Source organism: Episyrphus balteatus, chromosome 1 (assembly GCF_945859705.1).
Source record: "Episyrphus balteatus chromosome 1, idEpiBalt1.1, whole genome shotgun sequence".
Lineage (NCBI taxonomy): Eukaryota > Metazoa > Arthropoda > Insecta > Diptera > Syrphidae > Episyrphus > Episyrphus balteatus.
Genome location: NC_079134.1, coordinates 5,359,170 through 5,380,879, shown reverse-complemented (window position 1 = coordinate 5,380,879; position 21,710 = coordinate 5,359,170). Strand labels below are relative to the sequence as shown.

The 21,710-nt window shown below is 30.7% G+C and overlaps 2 protein-coding genes across 4 annotated transcripts in view; one reads left to right on the top strand and one right to left on the bottom strand.

Annotated features, from left to right (window-relative positions):
• Positions 1-21,710, top strand: part of LOC129906637 (MKRN2 opposite strand protein) — a 69,168-nt gene that overhangs the window by 25,234 nt on the left and 22,224 nt on the right. The gene's annotated exons all lie outside the window — the stretch shown is intronic.
• Positions 1-21,710, bottom strand: part of LOC129906635 (protein eyes shut) — a 122,883-nt gene that overhangs the window by 88,977 nt on the left and 12,196 nt on the right. For 2 of the 3 annotated variants that reach the window (XM_055982457.1, XM_055982459.1), the window contains exon 3: positions 3,192-4,426. In XM_055982457.1, coding sequence (XP_055838432.1) covers positions 3,192-3,946 — 755 coding nt within the window. In that variant the 5' untranslated portion in view covers positions 3,947-4,426. The remainder of the gene's footprint in view (positions 1-3,191; positions 4,427-21,710) is intronic. The other variant, XM_055982458.1, reaches the window with a different exon arrangement.

Sequence of the window (21,710 nt, the reverse complement as noted above, 5' to 3'; positions counted from 1 at the left end):
TATTAATTGACTTTTTAGCAAATTTCTTCTCATATTCTTGTAGGAAATTGAACGCTCTACAAAAAAGGTTAAATACACTTTTTTTAATTATCTAACCGTTTGGTAGATATTTGAGGTCCAAAAATCGAGAAAATCTTTAAAAATTCGTTTTTTGTTCTTAATTTTGTAATAAATTGAAAAATTATAATAATCAAACGCGCAAGTCATATTCTTGTTGGAAATTGATTCCTCCACAAAAAAGGTGTTGTTAACTTTTCTAAAGATATTCGAGGTCAAAGTTAAAAAAAATTATAAAAACATTTTATATTTTTAAAAAATTTCCAAATCACTGAAACTTCATTATTTTCAAATTAGCAAGATATATTCTTGTAGGGGCTAAAACGTTCTACAAAAAATTTCTTGGAATCAAAGTGATTGCTTTAACCGTTTAGAAGATATTCGTATCCAAACCAATGCTCACTGATTTCAATAGTTTTCTTATGACCCGTATGCATTGCCATTTGGATACGAATATCTTCTAAACGGTTAAAGCAACCAATTTGATTCCAAGAAATTTTTTGTAGAACGTTTAAGCCCCTACAAGAATATATCTTGCTAATTTGAAAATAATGAAGTTTCAGTGACTTCAGTGACACATGAGACTTTTGGGGACTTTTGACATTTTACTTTAATCGACATTTAAATGCTCTGTACCAATTTTCAGCCCTATGAGAATGATTTCTGGGCTTGCTCTTTTTTATGTTTATTTTGTCTGGACTATACATTGCATATAGCTTAATAAGTTTTTTCCTTTTTTGATATAGTTGAAGCTGTCACAGTAAAAAAAGTAGTTTTAAAACACTTATAAATAGAACTTCTTCAGAAAAATATCAGTCTTTTAAGGACACGTAGCAACAACCAACAAGGAATTTAAGCTTTTATGTTTGAATTTAAGTTTTTGTACTAGCTTAGGAAATTATGAACTCATGTAGGTTCGGGATGATTTAACCATTGACGATACTTCCGTCCAAGTTCACCTAATGTTGTTTACTACCATTGAATTAAAGTGAGAGAAATAGCAAAGGCCAATGAATGCCAAATATCGTGTTTGTTATATCTTCCGCCTAAAGCAAAATTGGTATTAGTTCTTTGCGATTGCTATGTAGTTAAAACAATTAAGACGTACAAAAGCTCGTTTGTTAGCAGGTTTTCTTACATAAAACCAAAACATGCATTTCTAGTGCTTTGTTGAGGTAGTTTATTTAGTCGCAATAAAGATTTATTCCGTCACGTCTAGTTTTTGAGCTGTACTCATCACTTTTCTTCGCTAGAAAGTCTTAAAAATTTTTATTGCAAAGAAATTTATTTTTTTTATGTTTAACTTAATATATATATTTTTCTGTGATGTATTTTGAAATATCATACATTTCTATTTCTAATATCGGTATGATTACGATAACCTTGGCCTCAAGAATTTACATGCTCTTTCTTTCTAATTCTTTCTAGAAAGGTTTAATATAATACATTTTTTACAAAGGTTTATCACCCCTATATTTCAAAACAACGGCAACACTTAGAGTTATGAATGATACCTTTTTTAAGAGCCAAAACCTTACATTTAGTTCTAATTAAAAAAATAAAATTATTTCAATCAATTGTTTTCGAAATAATCGATTTCGAAAGAAAATAAAATGCACGACTGGGTCGCACGAACTTGCTCTTAGATTTAAAGTTGCTTAAATTTTTAAGGTTTTTTTATATAGAAATTTGGAAAAAAAAATCAAATTTGTTTCAAAATAAAAATAAAATAAAATCTAAAATCAAATTGCCCTCAAAAACAAGTATGCAGTTTTGATTAATATATTAAGATGCATTTAAAAAAAAAAAATTTTCAAAATCGTAGAGCCGTTAAAAAAACTAATTTTTTATAAATAATTTTTTGGAAAAAAAGTTTTAAAATAAAATTGGTATGCCATTTTATAGAAATCACTAATTAACATCTAAAAACAAAATTTCAAAAAAATTCAATGTCCCGTTTTCGAAAATTTGATTTTTCAAAAAAAAATTTTCAAAATTTTTTTAAAAATCCAAAAATTATTTTTTTTGAAAATTTTATCCTCTGTTCGGCACTCAAAAATCCTTTAGAATAGCATGGTTCGGGTCAAGCTCTATTTTGGTTGCAGACCAGAGAAATTGTTAATTTTTGTTCAAAGAAATCTAATTTTATCATATTAAAATCAGTCGTAAATTTTGGGGAAATATTTTTTTCAAGTAAGCCATTATTTTTCGAAGAAACAATAGTTTTCGGGCTGTAGATTGTGGAGAAAAAATAGTTTACACTCAATTGAATAAAAAAAAAACAAATGCAAACATTTTTATTGAACTGCAAATATTTTGAAAGCCTTAGTTTTAAAATTAAGAACAATCGATTTTTACTAAAAAGACACGCCTAAAGCACTCCAGTCATAAGCAAATGCAAAAACACCAGCGTTCAATTGGGTTCAGAAATGAAACAGTGCAAAATCGGGATACTTGCCTCCAATTTCTGAGGTTAAATACAAATTTCAAAATTTTTTCAAAAAATGCCAAAAGCTCCGTTTAAAAAGTAAAAAAAAAAAATCCTCAAATGTGTTTGTCGCTGCATACAAATTTTTGGTTTTTCAAAAAAAAAAAAAAAAAACAAAAAAAAAATCGAAATCTTCGCTCTTTTCACTGTTTTAAGCTTTAAAAATCTAGAACGAAAGAGTATTTTGCGAAAGTATTGACAAAATATGAGAAGATCGCGATAAAAGTTTCTTGTTATTATGAAAATTTGCATTTTTCTACAAAAAAAAAAATTAAATATGTCCTTAGCATAGTTATTTCTAATGAATTTTTGCAAAGGTAAAAGTGAACTTTTTTTTAAGTCAATAGGTACTCTAAAAATAATTGGGTTCACAGAAAAATGCCATACTTCATTTTGTAGCAAATTTGACTGGCTCAAAATTGTGATTCTCGCTGTAATCAAAAACTTGTCTTCGAATGCTATAAAATCTTAAAAAAGAGTCCTTGACAGAATCGTACTGTTTAAAAATGATCATCAAATCACATTTTTAACAACCCTGTCTTTCAATGGTCAAAAACAAAAATAAAGGGGAAAAATAAAACAAAAAAAAAAGAGAAGTTTCAAACAAAAATGCATCAAAGCCCACACACACACTCATTCAACTTACCTATTTAATCCATCAATGCAAACGCCAAACACACAAGGATTGCTAAGGCAAGCGAAGCCGGCCTGTCCGCCCCCCAAAATGGCCAACATCCAAAGGAGGCCAAATAGCCACGAGTAGGACTTTAGCACTGACAACGTTGGTGTTGATTTTGTTGCAGTTGTTGTTGAAGTCCTTTGGGGCTGTTGTTTCACATGAAGTTTCTGTTTCTGTTCCTGATTCTGCTCCTCTGGTTCCTCTTGATTGGGATAAGAATAGCATAAGGATGCCAATGGCGATGATGGCGACGACGGTGGTGTAGCTGATGTAGATTGTTCTACATTTTGTTGCAGTTCATGCTCCTGTTGTTTTTGTTGTTGTTGCTGATGATTGTTGTGATGGTCAAAGTGACGACGGTGGTGCTTGTAATCAGGTGGTTTCTCAATAGTTAGGTGTCTACATTGATTGCTGTTGTTGTTATTGTTGTTATTGGAATCGAATACTTCCTCAGAATAGGAGTATCTGTGTCTGCTTCTAAACCTATAACTAATACAACTTGTTAAAGTGTCCATTGTTTTGTCATCGGCTGACGATGATGACTCGTCGGCCTCTTTTTCTGTTGTTGTTATTGGTATTGTCATGGCCGATGATGGGATTAATGTTGCTGCTTTTCTGGTTATTCTACTACTATCACTGATCCTGTTGTTGCGGCTGATGGACTTGCATCCTCTGTTAGTGCCACCATCGTCGTCATCGGCTGCCGCCCTATTGGCAGTCATTGTGTTGGAATTTCTTCTTCTTCAGGGTTTTTGTTTAGTTCGGTAGATTCTGACCGAAAGAAAAATCCTTCAATGAAATCAGAGGATACACAACAAAAAAGAAAAAAATACTGAAAGAAATTCGTATCGTTTCTCTGTGGTGCTATCAGCAAGAAGAAGAGAAGGCTAAATGATGGGCTGCTAGTCTGCTGCTAGTTTTGGTGTTGTTTACTCTAAATGCAATTGTGTTGCTGATGCAGTTCTTTGTAGACGGTGGCATTGATTGATGGTTATTTGTTGCGATGCGGTTGTGTTACACAGAGAAAAAGAGAAGGTGAAGTCCTTTCAATCAGTCAGAGTGAGTTGTTGTTGTATAGGTTGTTTTTGTGTGAGGTGTACGTTTATTTCAGGACTCCTTCCTTCAAGGATTGGCAATTGATTGGAGTATTCTTCTATTTTTTTTTTTTTTGTTTTATTTTGCAGAGAGGAGAGAAGAGATTCCTGCAATGAAAGAAAAACGAAAATTTAAATTAACTGAAAGAATTAGTTTTGTGTTGGGATGGATAAGGGACATGTGTGTGGTTTTTCAAATTGAATTAATATCTTTTTCGATACTTGGCAATTTATTTAGATAAAAGGATCATGTTTTGTGGGCGATGTGGGCAGTGAATGTTTTTTATCTTGCAATTAAATATTTTAAATTGCTTTTAATGCACAGTTCTTGATATACGTAGTGGGGAATCATGAATAAGCTGCAATCAATGGTTTTTGGATAAACATTTTTTGATAATGAAATTTAAACAAAGAAAATACTTAAATCATGCAAACTGTGTACCTACTTTGCTGTATGCATTCACGTTTATTCAGGTGAAATCATTATTTATTCAAGATAAGTCAAGTGTATGTATTGTTTATATTGTAATTTTTGTTATCTGTGGTGTTTGGCAGAAACGTGATAACTCAAAAAAATAAAATTTTTCATTTAAAGCTCTAAAATAAAGACAGACTTTTCAAAAGGGGATACAAATATATTTTGTCATTTCTCAGAAATAAAAAAAAAAGAAACTTATAGCAAAAGTGTGATTTTTGTTATGTTTTGGGGTTGAATTGTTGTTTTAACTAAGCTTGAGCTGGTTATAATTAAAATTTTAGTGTGGAGAACAAAACTGCACACATGGTCTGAAAAAAGTAAAAATAAATTTTTTTTTTTTTTTTTTGACGGGAGGAAATCTTCAAAAGACACTTGGCAGTATTCGACACCAAGTAGTGTGGGACTCTTAACCACTAAAACCACCTCTTTATCAGGACCAATCTTGAGAGATCGACATCAGATTTTTCTTTCTTAACTTTGTAAAATCACTTTGGGGGAAGTTTAAACTTTTAATACTTTCCCATGTTTTTTTAGACCATAAGCTCATGAGGCTTGGTTCTTCTTAATCTCCGAACATGGTTTCTTGTATTCAAGTAGGACACCATTTCAGAATTGGTATGACTTTGCAGTCTCTGATTATGCGATACAGCGTATTTTTTAACAACTTCTGTAACCGTTTCTATTTGTAAGTCACGATGTAGATCGCTATTTCTTATGTACCAAGGTGCATTAACTATTCCACGAAGGACTTTGTTTTGGAATTTTTGGATGATTTCGGTATTTGTTTTCTTTGTACAGCCCCATAATTGGATACCATAGGTCCAAACAGGCTTTAGTACTTGATTATACAGCATTATTTTGTTTTGGGTTGATAAATCAGAGTTGTTACCAAGTAACCAGTACATTTTTCTATATTTCAAGTTTAGTTCTTCTCTTTTCTTTTTGATGTGCTCTTTCCACTTTAGCTTTGCATCCAAAGTCATTCCAAGGTATTTGGCCGTATTGGCGTAAGGTACAGCTTGATTTATTAATGAATATTGGAATATTATTTATCTTTTTATTTGTAAAGTTTATATGTGAAGATTTTGTTTCATTGAGTTTGATACGCCATTTTTCGGTCCAATCTCTGACTGTGTCGACGGCATTTTGCAGCTTTACTGCTCCCCTAGAGACACATTTGTCGGGTACCAAAATTGCGGTATCATCTGCAAAAGTAGCCATTATGGTGTGATTCCCAACTGGGATATCCCTTGTGTATAGTAAATACAGGGTAGGACCTAGGACACTTCCTTGTGGTACACCGGCTTCTATTTTCTTCAAATCCGAATATTCTTGATCGTACCTTACTCTAAACAATCGGTCTGAGATGTACGATTTTAATACTTCATAGTACTGTCTGGGAAGATCCCTTTGCAGTTTGTACTCAAGTCCCTCATGCCAAACCTTGTCAAAGGCTTGAGCAACATCTAAGAAAATAGCTGAACATACTTGTTTTTCTTCTAATGCTTTTTCTATTACATCCGTTATTCTATGAACTTGGTCTATCGTGGAATGTTTATTACTAAAGCCAAACTGATGATTTGGGATTAACCTTCTTTCTTCTATAATTTTACTAAGTCTCTTCAGAAGCAGTTTTTCAAAAACTTTTGCCATAATTGGTATAAGCGATATTGGTCTGTAAGACGTCATTAAGCCTTAAATTATAGACCTTTTTTATCAAGATTATTAAACAGCTTTTTATTTTAATATTTTTTTGACTTACCGCGAACATATTAAAATATAAAAATCACTCCTCAAATGTATTGATCTTTGAATCTGCGTTCAGAAAATTTTTCTCAATGTCAAAAACAATAAACTGTCAAAAAGTTGACGGATACGGTACGATACGCGCTGATACACAGTTTTGAGTTTTGGCATTTAAGTGTTTAGGAGCTTAAAAGTCAGCGCCAAGTTAGGTCATCGAACTCTATTACATAACTTTGAATCAACTGCACACGTGCAACGTGCACAGATTTGTCTAATGTTAAAGTCGATTTTGTTATAAATTTGTTTATTATTTTTCAATTAAAAAAAACTTGCTTCTTAATGTGATTGGATTATATTTTTCAAGAATAAAAATTCAGAAGTCTTTTCAAATGTGTCGCGTAAAATTATGGTAGGTACTTATAAAGCATTACTATAATTTATTTAATACTTTGCATTGTGCATTTTTTTTGGACTCTTCATAATTCAACGTGTTCAACAATGCTAAACCACATTTTATCGGTGACAAATCTTTGACGTAAGGCTAGCAACACACATGCAATTTTGGTCACGCGATTATTCAGTCGCAAAAATTTATCACGCGCGATTAAAAATTTGAAAATTGTCCCCACAGTCAACAAATACTTTTGCAGAGACCTATTAAATTTTGTGCATTGATCATCACACGCTTAAAATATGGATAAAAAGACAAACAACACTTTTTTGAACCTTAAGCCATTATTAAAATTTAAGCTTTGTCAAAATTTAATATTTTTTAAAAAACCAAACATTTAGACTTTTCCAATAAAAATGTATGATTCTGGTAAAAAATCTAAATTTCATAAGCTCCATAAAGTCGAAAATAATTTTTTTTTTACGTTTTTCTTAACTTTAAATTAATTGTAAGCAGTTAAGTCTTAAAATTTGTTTTTCCACATCATACATCGTCGGCTTAGAGTGTAAAACAGCTCCACTCCAACTCCAACTCTCACAACTTCACTTTCACAGCACAGTCGTTACATGAATACCAAAAAAATAAAGGATTTCTAAATATTAAATAAGCCTAAAATACACTGTGTTACAAAATAAAAATCATGTCAATTACTTTGGAAATGACCTAGCAGAGGTTGTAGGTATTACTGAGTACATCATATTATCGTCAAAAAACCGTTTTTCAATGTTTTCAGATTTTAACGATTTTTTACTCAGCCATTTTTCGGTCAATTTCAGATTTTTTTTACAGTTCTAAATAGAGGAGTACTTTTTCTTTTTGAAAATATTTTTTTATTATGCTCAAGCACCAAATTGGATGTAGATTTTATGGGCTGAATCTTGAAGTACAACATTTTTCACCGTTTTTTAGAGTTCGGAGACCGTTTTAACTGCAGTTTGTGTTTTTTTTTTATAAACAGTTTTATTGTTCTATTTATGCTGAATCAAGAAAGCTTTTACTCATTAAAAATAGTTAGAAATTGTGGAAGTTATTGTTTTTTTACTCGAGAAAGAAATTTCAATTTATTGCAAAAAAACCCAATTTTCATGATTTTTTGAAATTTTATAAAAATTTTGAGAGTGTTTGGGCAAAATTGACTTCACATTCGGATTCAGCACGTCAAAATACATAAAGATAGGCAGGTCCGTCAGAACATTTTTTCTAAAAATTAAGACCATACAAAATTTTCTACCATTGTGAACAGAGAAATTAATTTTTCATTTCTTTTATTGTCCCAAAAAAATTGAAATTTCTTTCTCGAGTAAAAAAATCACAACTTCCACTAATTTTGATAAACTAAAACTTTTTAAATTCAGCATAGAACAATAAAGCTGTTAAAAGCCCCTAAAATCTACAAGAATTTGGTGCTTGATCATAATAAAAAATATTTTTAAAAAAGAACAAGTACTCTTCTGTTTAGAACTGTAAAAAAAATTTAAAACTGACCAAAAAATGGCTGAGTAAAAAATCGTTAAAATCTGAAAACATTAAAAAACGGTTTTTTGACGATAACGATAGCATAAAATTTTGAGGGTCTAGGAAAAATTTCCAAGTGCCGAAATATGATGTACTCAGTAATACCTACAACCTCTGCTAGGTCATTTCCAAAGTAATTGACATGATTTTTATTTTGTAACACAGTGATATTAAAGAACTGATCAGATTTGAGAGCTTTTTGTATTTTTTTTTTAAATCATTTTTAGCAGTTTTTCTGTAGGCCAACACGATGTAAATAGTTGCGACTTAGAAGAAGAAAATTGAAGCAGAAATCTCGTAAACTTACGGTATCCATACAATCAAATGAACCTATAACAAAATATACAAAATTACATTACTGGGATAACCACTTACGGAAACAGCTTTTAAAAAACAGGAACTGGGGTGATTATATTTTATGAAACTTGAAACCAAAAAGAACTCCTAAGACTTTTGCTCAAATGTCAATTCTAACATAATATCTACTTGGTAACGCAGGGTTACTCTTAAAAAAAATCACTTGAAACTTGTTTATTAAAAAATTATTTGCATATTCGTTTTAAATAATTCCCAGAAAAAGAATTTTTAGGAGACGATCCCACAACGAATAGAGTTTAATTTAGTGATGGGAACTATCGAACGATTTGAACTATCGAATAGTTCATTCATTCATTTATTTATTCCAATAAAAATTATCGAATAAACTATCGAATAAAAAAAACTATTCAAATGAAAAAAAACTATCGTTTAAAAAAACTATTCGAATGAAAAAACTATTCAAATGAAAAAAGTAACTGAATGAATGATATAAAACTATCGAATGAATGCATATTTTACAACTATCGATAGTTTGATAGTTTTTTTTCGATAGTTCCCATCACTAGTTTAATTCTTAATCAATACAACAACTTTCACTGCAATAACTCTAGCTTAGCCTTGATTTTACGTTCAAAATCAGTTCAATTATGTATAGAATTACACCCAATGACAAAATCTATTTCCCGCGTAATCCACAAGTTTTGTGTCCTTCTCGTCAAGAGAGAGCCTAAATATTTTGATTGTTATACAAGTACGAGTATATAAATTGTCCACGCTATTCACCACCATCCTGTATAGATACTATCTGCTTATATCATCCATTCAAGTACTGTCCAAATAAATCTCTCCATCGAAAAGCTAACATTTTCCACTTCCATTTTCAAGTGTAATGGTTATTTGCTATGAAAATTGTTGTATATACCTGTGAAAACGGTGATGAAAACCAATTGAATTTCGCTCCTCTGCAACAAAAATGCACGACAGTGATACAAACAAACTTAATGAAAAGGGTACTTCATTTTATATACCACCGCAATAGAGGAACCATCAGAAATAAACAAATTCTACAACAACAACAAAATAGAAAAAAAAAACAGAGAATAGGTATATTTTTAGATTCTGTCATGGAAAAAATAGAGGAGAGAAAAAAAAATCAATAGGTTTTGTAAACATCGTCACCCAGCAGCACAACCAACAGAAATCAACATCAACAACAATTCCAGAGCATGTGTCCTCAATGCGTTCTACTTGACAATCAATATCTAATGTTTACTCAACAACCCACAACAACACACACAACACAAAAAAAAAAAAACCAACCTCCTTGAAACATGGATTCGTGTCGTAGTCAAACATTTCCAAATCGATTTCGTCACAATGCCTTCTCGTGATTTCGTTACGTTGCGTTACCACTTTTATGGTGATTTTTAATTAGACTAAAATGTTTCGAGTTTTTATATTGTCTAACTGGACGCACGAAGGACGTCAGACGGAAGAGAAATCTTTCTAACAAAAAAAAATAAAAAAGAAACAAGGACTAATAAATTATTTGTACACGTTTCTGTTGTAACGCGCCCCCTGCCGTCACTTCCTCCTCCTCCGCTGCCGTCGCGCATAACTTCTCATTAAAAATAACTGTCTGTTTAGTTAAGACATTACAGCAAACAATGTAAATAGAGCACTGGAATCCATTTGCGTTTTTCGTTTTGTGTCGTTTTTGTTACCCGAAAGTAGCTCCCTAGCAAGGATCTCCCCTTGCAAACCAGCCAGAAGTAGTTATTAACCAACAAGGCGAACATTTTACAAAGAAAATCCAGTTATGTGGTTCGCTGCGACACACAAGGACGACGACGACGATGAAAGTGGAGGCAATTCATGCAGCAGCAACGACCGACAACGCCAAGGAGGAACAATTATAGTTGGTCCTGAACTTCGTCGAATAGAAGCTCTAAACACGCAACTACTCATACCTACCCTTCTGGCTTCCAGCAGCAACTCACACTTAACGCTGTGATTCTTTCCACATAGAATTTACAATCTCAAAACGGCATTACGTTACGCGATGAAGGAGGACGACGACGACAATGTCGAATGTTGGTAACGTTCGTTGGCGTTGTGGTTGTCGACGATGACGGCCAGGTTGGGGATATATATGATTTAACCTCTTTTTTCCTTGAAAGACACCCCGGGGGAGTATTCGTGCTCAGTTCATTGTTCAGCATAAGAGTGTAGGTACCGTCTATTCTAACGGAACTTGTGTTCTAAGTTTCTAGCTGTTTGCTATTGTATGTGTGCAGCTTACAATTTGTGAGCTTAGTTGGTTATATTAGAAGAACAGTAGAACAGAACGGTACCCAGTGAGAATGCAAGGTAAGGTAACATTTAAATGCCTAAGGGTCTGTAGTACAGTGACGTTGACGGTTTGTATGGGTGTTGGCGGCTTTTCTTCTTCTTCTTCTTGTTCTTTAGTCTAAAATTGTAAATTCTTCTCTGCACACATTGCATAGAAATTACACCGACAACGACGACGATCAAAGTCTACATCAAGGACGACGACTATTTTACGATGAAGAACGAGGACGAGGACTATATACGACACGGTGAAGACGACGACGAAGTCGTTAAACATACATACAAGGAGGCAACTCACTTGGGCATTTGAAATATATTTATATAAGGTAGGGGCGAGTCTTAAAATAAAATTTACGATGAAAATCACGAGACAGCGAGTTAAAGAGAAACACAACAAAGGTAAAGAAATAACAAGAAGTGAAAAAAAAATATACAAGGAAGTAGCATTTCGTCAAAAGTTTTTGTGAAATTAGAATACGAAACTGATGAAACAAACTTCAAGTGACAAGATAAATTTTCTTCTGACAATGCATTGTTTGTATGTGTGTATATCTGTCTTTTTGTGTTCATTTTACGCAGCAAAGTTCATTATATTTATTTTGCCTAAAGAAAACTTTACTTGAGAAAACAAGCAAAATTTATACCTTTACTTTTATCAACACAAAATTACAATTGGGGGTTTCATGAACTTGCTGGTATCTTTTAAAATTTTTGTTTTATTTTGTTTAAAAGTCGGCCGTTAAAGTTGCAAGAACTGCCATTAGGAAAAGAAGAAATATTTTTAGAAATATTCACCGCAGTACAGTAAAATTCAAAAATGTTGGTTGAGATTGTTTGAAAGTTGGACCTCAAGAAGTTTTTGAAATTTCCATGGTTGGTACCTAGGTACTGTTATAGGGAATATTTTTTGTAAATTAAACATTTTTTTCCATTCAAAATTTAAAGCAGTGACATTAGGTCCTTTTTAGGAGAGTTTGTTTTTAGCGGAAATAAATGGGGAGTAAAGGTGGCGTTTGCTATTAGCTTTAACAATCCAACTAATGTATCCATAATATTGATAAGGGCTAAGGCAATATTGGAAATCTTATTCTTCATAGTTTCCACAGAAAAATTAGTAAAATCTATTTGAAAGTTGGTAACTGCTCCGGACCGAACAATTTTGTAAATATTTTAGCAACTATTGCAGAATTCATGACTTTTAACGAAAATCATTTTTAGCTGAAATTGATACCAAAAATATTAGTAGTTGCTAGCCAACGTAAGACTGATAGATTTAATGCCTATAAATGTCGATATATAATAGATTTCTTCATTTCAGATTAGTTACAAGCATTTTGAAGTGAAAACTTCTTTAGTATCGAAGTGATTTGAAACACGATGAAACGAAAAAGCGACAGGATCAATTGATTATAACTTTTTTGTTTTAATAGATAGATAAGTGATAAATACTGTAGAAAGGTAATAGAATAAACTATAATTGTTTAAAATTTCAAATAACTTCATATTCAAAATCCTGAGATAACGGTGAAAAAATGTTGTTTTACTAAATACGTTTTATCTTTTGATTTAGAGCACTTAAACATTTGATTTAACTTTAATACGCATGCTGGTAATATTACCTTTCATTTGATATATCACAGATAACGGTACGTGCTCTACAAGTGAATTTAAAGATGATGGAAGAAATAAAAGATAGATTTTTTGATTTTTTTTTTTTTTTAAGAAAAATTAGTTTTTAAGGTTTAACTTCTACAACGTGTGAATTGCACACAAGATTTTTTTTTTATGAATAATTACTAAAGTAGGTGATAACGTTACTTCGAAGAAGTGACTTTTTGAAAAATTTAAATCCAAAACAATATTTTCATGAAACCATTATAGATTTTTTTAGAACAATTTTGTTTCTTTAAAATTATGGGTGGATTCCAAATCAGAATCAAGACCAAAATCCATAAGTCCTTAAGAGCGCAGTGTAATGCCCACCACAATTATTAGAGTATAGACCTTTTGCTTCAGAGGTGTGCGTTCAAATTATTGCTTTTCAATCAAAACTTTTTCTTGAATTACTTGATTCTGTCCCGGGAAAGTTAGTAGAGTAACTAAAGCAAATTATTAGGGAACCCGGCCGAACAGCTCTGATTTTGACGATTTTTTTTTTTTCAAACATAGGTAATTAAAAATACTCTAAAGTCTATAGATTAAAATTAAAAAAAGATTGCCGGTGTTGCCGTATTGTTTTTTAAAATTAAAATTAAATTTTTTTTTAACAAAACCATTTTTTTTGCTTAAATTTCATAAAACAAATGATAGCAAAAGATTCTCTAGGTAATTTAAGGAAAATATATAAAAGGCAGTAAGGGACAATCTTCCATCGTTTAAGCGATAAATGCAATTTTCTAACATTCTGACCTCAAACACAAAAAAAATATTTTGAAAACAACGGCAACACCTACAATATTTTAAAATACATTTTTAAAAAGCCAGAAGCTCATTCATATCTCTTAAATTTAAATCCACTAAATTTAATCAAGACTTTTTGAAAAAATGGTCCTCAAACTCAGAATTAAAAAAAAAATGTTATTAGAAAAATTTAAAATGACTTTTTTCCAAACTTTTTCTAATAAAATATGAATTTATTTAAAAATAAAATGCACGACTGGGTGAACTTGCTCTTAGAGCTAAAGTTGCTTAAATTTTTAAGACTTTTTATATAGAAATTTGGAAAAAAAACAAAATTCGTTTTTGAAAAAAAATAAAATAAAATCTGAAATTAAATTGCCCTCCAAAACAAGTATGCAGTTTTGATTGATATATTAACATGCATTTTTAGAAAAAAAATTTTCAAAATCGTTAGAGCCGTTTTTTAAAAAACTAATTTTTTATAAATATTTTTTTGGAAAAAAAGTTTTAAAATAAAATTAGTATGCCATTTGGTAGAAATCACTAATCAACATCTAAAAACAAAATTTCAAAAAAGTCCAATGTCCCGTTTTCGAAAATTTGATTTTTCAAAAAAAAATTTTCAAATTTTTTTTAAAAATCCAAAAATTATTTTTTTCAAAATTTTATTTTTGGCTTATATTTAAATTATATAAATGCTTCTTCACAAAAAGTTTCGTTGAAATCGAATAAGCAGTTTCGGAGATAATCGGATTTGAAAAAAACGGTTCTATGGCAGGTACCGTTAATAATGATTTTCAAAAAAAATTTTTTCTATTGAAAGATAGACTTTAGCTTAAAACTAACATTTGAATTTTTTCAACAAAATCGTTAGAGCCGTTTTCGAGATATTTCAATTTTACTAAAATCGGTATATGACAAGTACCGTTATTTTTGGTCCAAAAAAATTAATTCCAAAAATCCCTCTGGAGAGTCGCCAAATAACGCTACATACCAAGTTTGACATTAATCGGTCCATCCGTTTAGGCTGTAGCTCCTTATACAGACAGACTGACAGACTGACAGACTGACAGACTGACAGACTGACAGACTGACAGACTGACAGACTGACAGACTGACAGACTGACAGACTGACAGACTGACAGACTGACAGACTGACAGACTGACAGACTGACAGACTGACAGACTGACAGACTGACAGACTGACAGACAGACAGACAGACAGACAGACAGACGGACTTCCGGGACCCACTTTTTTGGCATTGTCTACCATCGTAATGTCATGGAAAAATGTTATCTCAACTTTTTTTTTTGTACGAATGCATAACTTGATATATAGACCTATATCGCAAGTAAAAATTTTTGGCCATAAATATTATCAGTTGAATTTCGAAGCAAAAAAGGTAAAATATATCACACTTTTGAAAAAAAAAAAATGAAAAATTACTTAAATTTCAATGGTTTTTTTTTTTATTAAAACTGAATTTTTGCATTGAAATAATTAATTTTCTCAAAGACTGTGGTAAATAGGAACTTTAAATTTTTGCTATTCAACTTTCAACAGTAAGGGTTATTAAATGAATACAAAATAATTTTATGTTTAGATGTTGAACTTAAAAAAAAAAATAAGTTACATTTTTTTTTCAAAACTTTTGTTAAAAAAAGTTCTTCGAAAATGAAATACCGTAATTCATATTGACATTTCCTTTTATAATTTGAAATTATAATAAATGCGGCCAAAAAAAATTGAAAATAAATGCATTTTATATTACGAAAAAGTTTAAAAAACGACATGTTAAAATTTTTTCAATAATTTTTTTTTTCAAAAATCTGAGTTCAATTACCATTTTTTCCAAAGCCGTCCATTAACTTAATTTTAATTTTACATATATGACTAAGCTTCTAGCTTTTAAAAAATGTATATTTGAATATTGTAGGTGTTGCCGTTGTGTTCAAATATTTTTTTTTGTGTTTGAAGTCAATTAATAAGAAAATTGCATCTATAGCTTGAACTATGGAAGATTGTCCCTCACTCCCATATATTTTTTTTTTTGAATTTCCTAGACAATCTTTTGGCATCAATTAATTTATGAAATTTAAGAGAAATTTTTGAAAAAAATTTGTTTTTGTTCACAAAAATCTTCAATTAAACGGCAACACCGGCAATTTTTAATCTATAGACTTTAAAGTATTTTTAATTACCGACGTTTGAAAAAAAAGATCATCAAAATCTAAGCTGTTCGGCCGGGTTCCCTAATATTGCCAATTTTTTATCTTTAATTACTCCACTAAGTGTTTTGTAGGCTATTGTAGGTCGTTCCCATTTCCGTACAGCTGCTGACTGGTTTAAGTTCATACTAGGAACTGGTTCTTTAGTTCAGGAGTACCCTCTACCTAAATCGAACTTCCACTTACTCGATCTCCCTTAATCGATCCATTTTTTTTAGAGGCAGTTATTTTTTTAGTATTAATTCTTGATTAAATGTTCAAAACCCAGCTTTATAAAATATATTTCAAAAGCAGTTTTGATGAATTAAAATTTGGATTTTTGAGAATTTAATATTGAATATTTTGAAAGCTATGATGTTTTGACGAGTTTTTGAAAACTAATTAATTAAGTTTTAAAAAAGAAGCTCTCGTACAGCGCCTTTAACCCACAAGGACACACTATTTTAATGGAATGTAATTCCATAACTGTACATTATGGACTGTGTGTCAGAGAATAGTATATACCTGAAAAATAGAACATCAGCATATTTTTCCAAGGAATACAGACTTCGTTATATTTTCGGAAAACGCTTGCAGCGCTTAAATTAATAAAGAATTAGGTAATTGTAGTACAAGCTGCTTATTTGGGCAGAAGTGCATCATCCTCATTGCGCTATAGAGGAACTGGAGGAAGACGATCCGATTTTGTTTCTTCTATTTACATAAAAGGCTGTTATAGAAGGTATTGCTAGATCGGTATTTAAGAAACGAGCAGTACTTATTAAGCTGCCCTTGACGGATACCAAAAGTTAATACTCTGAGGGTGACTTGATTAAAATCTTGCCCAACAAAATACGTTACCTTGAATTGAATTAAATTTACATTAACTTTTTAATGTTTGGCCACTACGTGACTTCTGACTCCCTTTCCTTTGCAAGGACAGTTCCTCTCACGTATCTACATAATATTGCTTTGCTAATAGAAAAGACAGAATCTTGCTTGAATCCTCTGATTTTTGGCAATTTTTTTTGATTATATTATCCAAATGAATAACACAATTTTTCGATCGCTGGTGTCGAATGCAACATTTTCATAGTAAAAAAAACGTCAATTTCTGTAAAAACAATACCCAATCCTTAACTAAGAATTTTAAAAATTCTTAAAGATCAAAATACACTATCCTCATAAAATTCTTGCTTCATTTCCTTCTTTCTGTCTATATATCGGTCTAATTATTATTATTATTATTCATTTCTTTACAAGAAATGAATATAAACCTAAAGTGCGAGTGGCAGTTCATGTGAAATGTAAATTGCAGTTTAAAAGCTCAACATTTCAACATGAAAATGAAGATACTACTACAATACCGTGCTTCGTAGTCATCGTTGTCGTCGCATAATACTACTACTAGAGAAGTCTACTCTCCACTTTGTGAAATTGTGAACATCTCATTAAGGGACAAAAAACAACAACGAAAAAAACTACAAAAAAAAAAATTAAACAGGACTCGAAACACGTAGCGAAAATTACTACAACGGCAAATTCACAGAAGGATAAACTTTAAAATTTATATATTTTTTTTTTGTATTTTTGTTCATTCGTTTTTTTTTTCTCATCGTTGGCGTTGTTGTTGTTGTTGCTGTCTGTGCAGTAGAGCAATTCTTGTGTGTGCTGGTTTTTTATGCTGTGTGTTTATGCCAGTTCAGTGCAAGGAGTCGGAAGTTTACGCCTTCTTGCTTCGTACTCGTACCTACTGTTGCCACTGTCAGACTTTTTGTTGCAATTTTTTTTTTGTGTTTGTTTATTTTTCATTTTCATCCAAGAGACACAATGAGACGATGACCTTTGAAATATTTGCCCTAGTTGAACTTTTCTTTCGCAAAAAACCTTGTGACTTTTATATGTTCCCCTCGCTTTTTTTTTGAAACACTATAATTAAATTTGACAAAAGAAATGTCAACTTAGTTTACTTTTTTTTGACAATCAGGAGGTAAAAGAAGGAGTGTTCTAAGAACAATTTTTTAGATTTAAAGAGATCTATTTAATTAAATTAAATGTACAATATTGAGACTTCACCTGAATTCGACCAGTTTATACCAGTCAACAAAAAATCTTGTCCACTATTCGTTTGATTGCGTAGTTTGACAAGCGAAAAAGTTGACAATTTTCATAACAAAAATGGCTGTTTATACTCGTTTATACCAATTTATTCCATTTTATACCAATTAATACGAGTTTATACCATTCGGACAAAAAAATTGACTATTTAATAAAATTGTTTGGGAGAAATCAAAGTTGCAAATGCAGAACATAACAAAAATGGCTGTTTAAACTAGTTTATACCAATTTATACCATTTTATACGAGTTTATACCATTCGGACAAGGAAATTGACTATTCAATAAAATATTTTAAGAATGATCAAAGTTGCAAATGCAGAACATAACAAAAATGGCTGTTTATATTAGTTTATACCATTTTATACCAGTTTATACCATTCGGAAAAATAAATTGACGATTTATTAAAAATTCTTCGGAGTTATCAAAATGCTTGATGGTAACCCTAAAATCAACTCGAGTGTAACTCGTGCTCTCTCTGCACCAACTAGCTTCTGCATGGCAAAGTGTGTACATTGTTATCGGTCCATTCAAGCCCTAAGTTGTGCACTGAAAAATAAAGAACTAGTAGATATAGTCAAGCTTCAAATATAGAAGAGTGTTGTTATGTTTATGGAAGAATGAAGTTGCGTACAGGGCATATATAACAACAACAACACAAATGCAGACAAACACGCACACATCGAATGAAGGTGCATTGAAATAGAAAGTAAGAATATATTCTGCGTTCATGCATGCTTTTGAGAATAATGCAAAATGCATTTTATGAGTGTAATTTTTGGAACTACTACCTTTTCCTAGTTTTGCAGCTATACTACAACGAACATCGACAAAGATGATAAATCGTTTTACAAATTCACATCTAGCTAACCTTCTATATGAAATTTTCCAAAGAATCACTTTAAAAGTTTATCTATTAAAAGCCTCCGGTATGAATTAAACAGGAAACAAGAAAACTTTATGTTTTGTTACGATTTAGTACCTAATACGAGGAATTAATAATCTTAAGTAGCAAGAGGATAAGAGAAATGTTGTTACCTCTGAAATCTACATTATTTTTTTAGTTAAGATTTGTTGTTTTTTGAAATTGAAAAGTTTCAAGTGAATTTGTTTTAAATCAAAATTAATGTTAAGCAAGTTAAATCTTAAATGAAACTATCAGGAATAAGAACAAAAAGACTCATATGTACGTCACGTGTATCTAAGAACTGTTATATGAGCTTTTCATACTAAATAAGAACAATTGGTGTGCCTGTGTATGACACGTAACGTTAAATTCCACTGGTCTGCAAGGAAATCCTCCTTTAAATAAAACTATACTTTTCTAAAGGATTTTTGTATGCTGATTCCGAATCCGAAGTCAGAATTGATCTAGCACATCACGTTTTTTAGATATTCCCGTTAGAAAATCTCAAAAACCAATTTTTTTGCTGTTTTCGAAGAAATATTTTGGCATAATGTAATATTTTTCAATTAAAATTGTTACGGTTTATAAAAGAACTTATTTTTTTCTTTCAAATTCAGTTTCAATCTTCTCAATATCTCTTTTCTTCTCCGAGATATCTTAATTTAAGTAAGTTTAGTAGGTTTGGCATATCTTATCATAAAAAAAAACTGATCTAAAAATTAATATATCCTTCTCCCTAGAACAAAAATATACTTTTATAATGGACTTTAGTGTGTTGATTTTGAATCCGAACTCAAAAAATTTTAGTCAGCTCTGGTTTGTGAGATATAGTAGTTTTTATTGAGATTTTCTAAGAAAAAACTTGATTTTGTATTAACTTTAATGCGAATATCTTAAAATCCTCACGTGATAGAATTTTTTTGACTTCGGATTCTAACTCAGCACATCAAAAACTATAAGAAAATAATACTTTTGTTTCTAGGACAAAACAAATCTGAAGCTTTACAAGGCAGTTTATCGAATGGTTTATTACAAATAAGATATTTCTAAATAGATAAATAGTATATAAAATTACAAAACACGTAAAAATTTTTTTTAATGTATATTTTATTATGGTTTTCTTTACATATTTGACTTTTTAAATATAATTAGCGTTGATATTTTACATTTTCCTCAATTAAGGTGTTTTTGTTCATGTTGGATTTACTAAAAAGTAAAAGATTTCGATATTACTGCTTTTTTTAGAAATCAGTATTTTAAAATATGAGAAAACATTAATGTAAAAGGACATATTTGGTGTCAATCGATAGGCCATATTACGAGGAATAAGTCCTCCAAATTTGAGCTCAATGCAACAAATAGTTTCAATTTTGCCCGAGTTCAAATAAATCTAAAAGGTTGATTTTTTAGAAACTACCCACATTTTTCAAAAATCATTTTTACAAAAATGGTACCTCATAGAATTTTTCTGAAACCAGATTTAGATTCAGGAAAGTCTAAACTTTCATAATACCAAAAAATTATTTGAAGGAGAAAAAAAAAGTTAAATTTTGCAGACCAGTGTTCTTAGTTGATATACATAAGCCGTGTTTTTTCTACAACACAATAATTGCTTATTTTTAGTTTTAAGTTAAAAATAATAACAAATTGCTTTGAAAAGTAGGTACCTATTTGTTTTGTTTTGCGAGTAAAATTAAAAACTGGGCCTACATTCTATCAAAACCTGACTAACTAATGAGTTGTAGCTATATCGGTGACCATATTATTATTATGTTAAATACAATTTGACTGGAAAAGTTATCGTTATTGAACAACCAACCAAAAAAATGTCACGTATACGCCACAGTGACCGGGTACGTTAAAAAACAAAATTTGATAGTTTGATAAGGGATGTCAAAACTTTGTACCATAATTTTGTTTGTTTTATATTCTTGGACATTTTTTAAAGAAAACTGTACGAAATTTGGTGAAAACTGGGGCCTTATTGAACTTTCGTTAAGTGTCGCAATTGAATCGGAGAGGCAAAATTTATTTTCTAGCAGTGATTAATGTCTTGAACCACAAAAACTATGAAAAAATTGTTGCACTCATGAAACTTGGCAAAAAGTTTGCTTTTGGGATAAGAACCAAGGATAAAAAATGTCTATATAAGAAAAGTTGGGTGAAAGGGTGTTTTTTTTTCGAAGAGACAGTTAAATCTGTAATTGGTCCCAAAAAGCCGAGATTAAATTTTATTTTTGGTTTTGATGACCATTTAAACGTTTATACATAAGTTCTTAGACATTTTACACAAATCATTGGCTTTTTGAGACCAATTACAGATTTTACTATTCCTTCGAAAAAAACACCCTTTCACCTAAATTTTTGTTTAATTAAAACTTTTTATTCTTGCTTTCTATTGCAAAATCAATGTTTTTACCAAATTTCATTAGGGTGGCCCATCATTTTTGTTTACACTAGAAAAAAACACCCTTTTAACCACGATATAGTACGTATAGACACTTTAGATTCTAGTTTCTAATCTTAAAAGTAACATAATTGCTGAATTTCAATAGGGTACCCCTAATACTACTCTTCCATTACTTATTTTTTCAAATATACCCATATTGTCTCTACACCTAAAAAAAACACTCTTTCCTATGTAAAAAATTTATACACTTGTTTTATTCGTAATTCCTATAGGAAAGACAATATTTTTAATAAATTTCGTAAGGGTACCATTTTTACCACTGATTTCATCGGACTTATCGCTGAGTTTCCCTATTTTCCAAAAAAAAAAACACACTTTAACCTAAAATATTTGTATAGACTGCTTAGATTCTTTGTTTCTGTTATAAATGAAACATTTTTACCAATTTTCATTGATGTAACAATTTTTTCCCAGTTTTTTTCAGAATTCC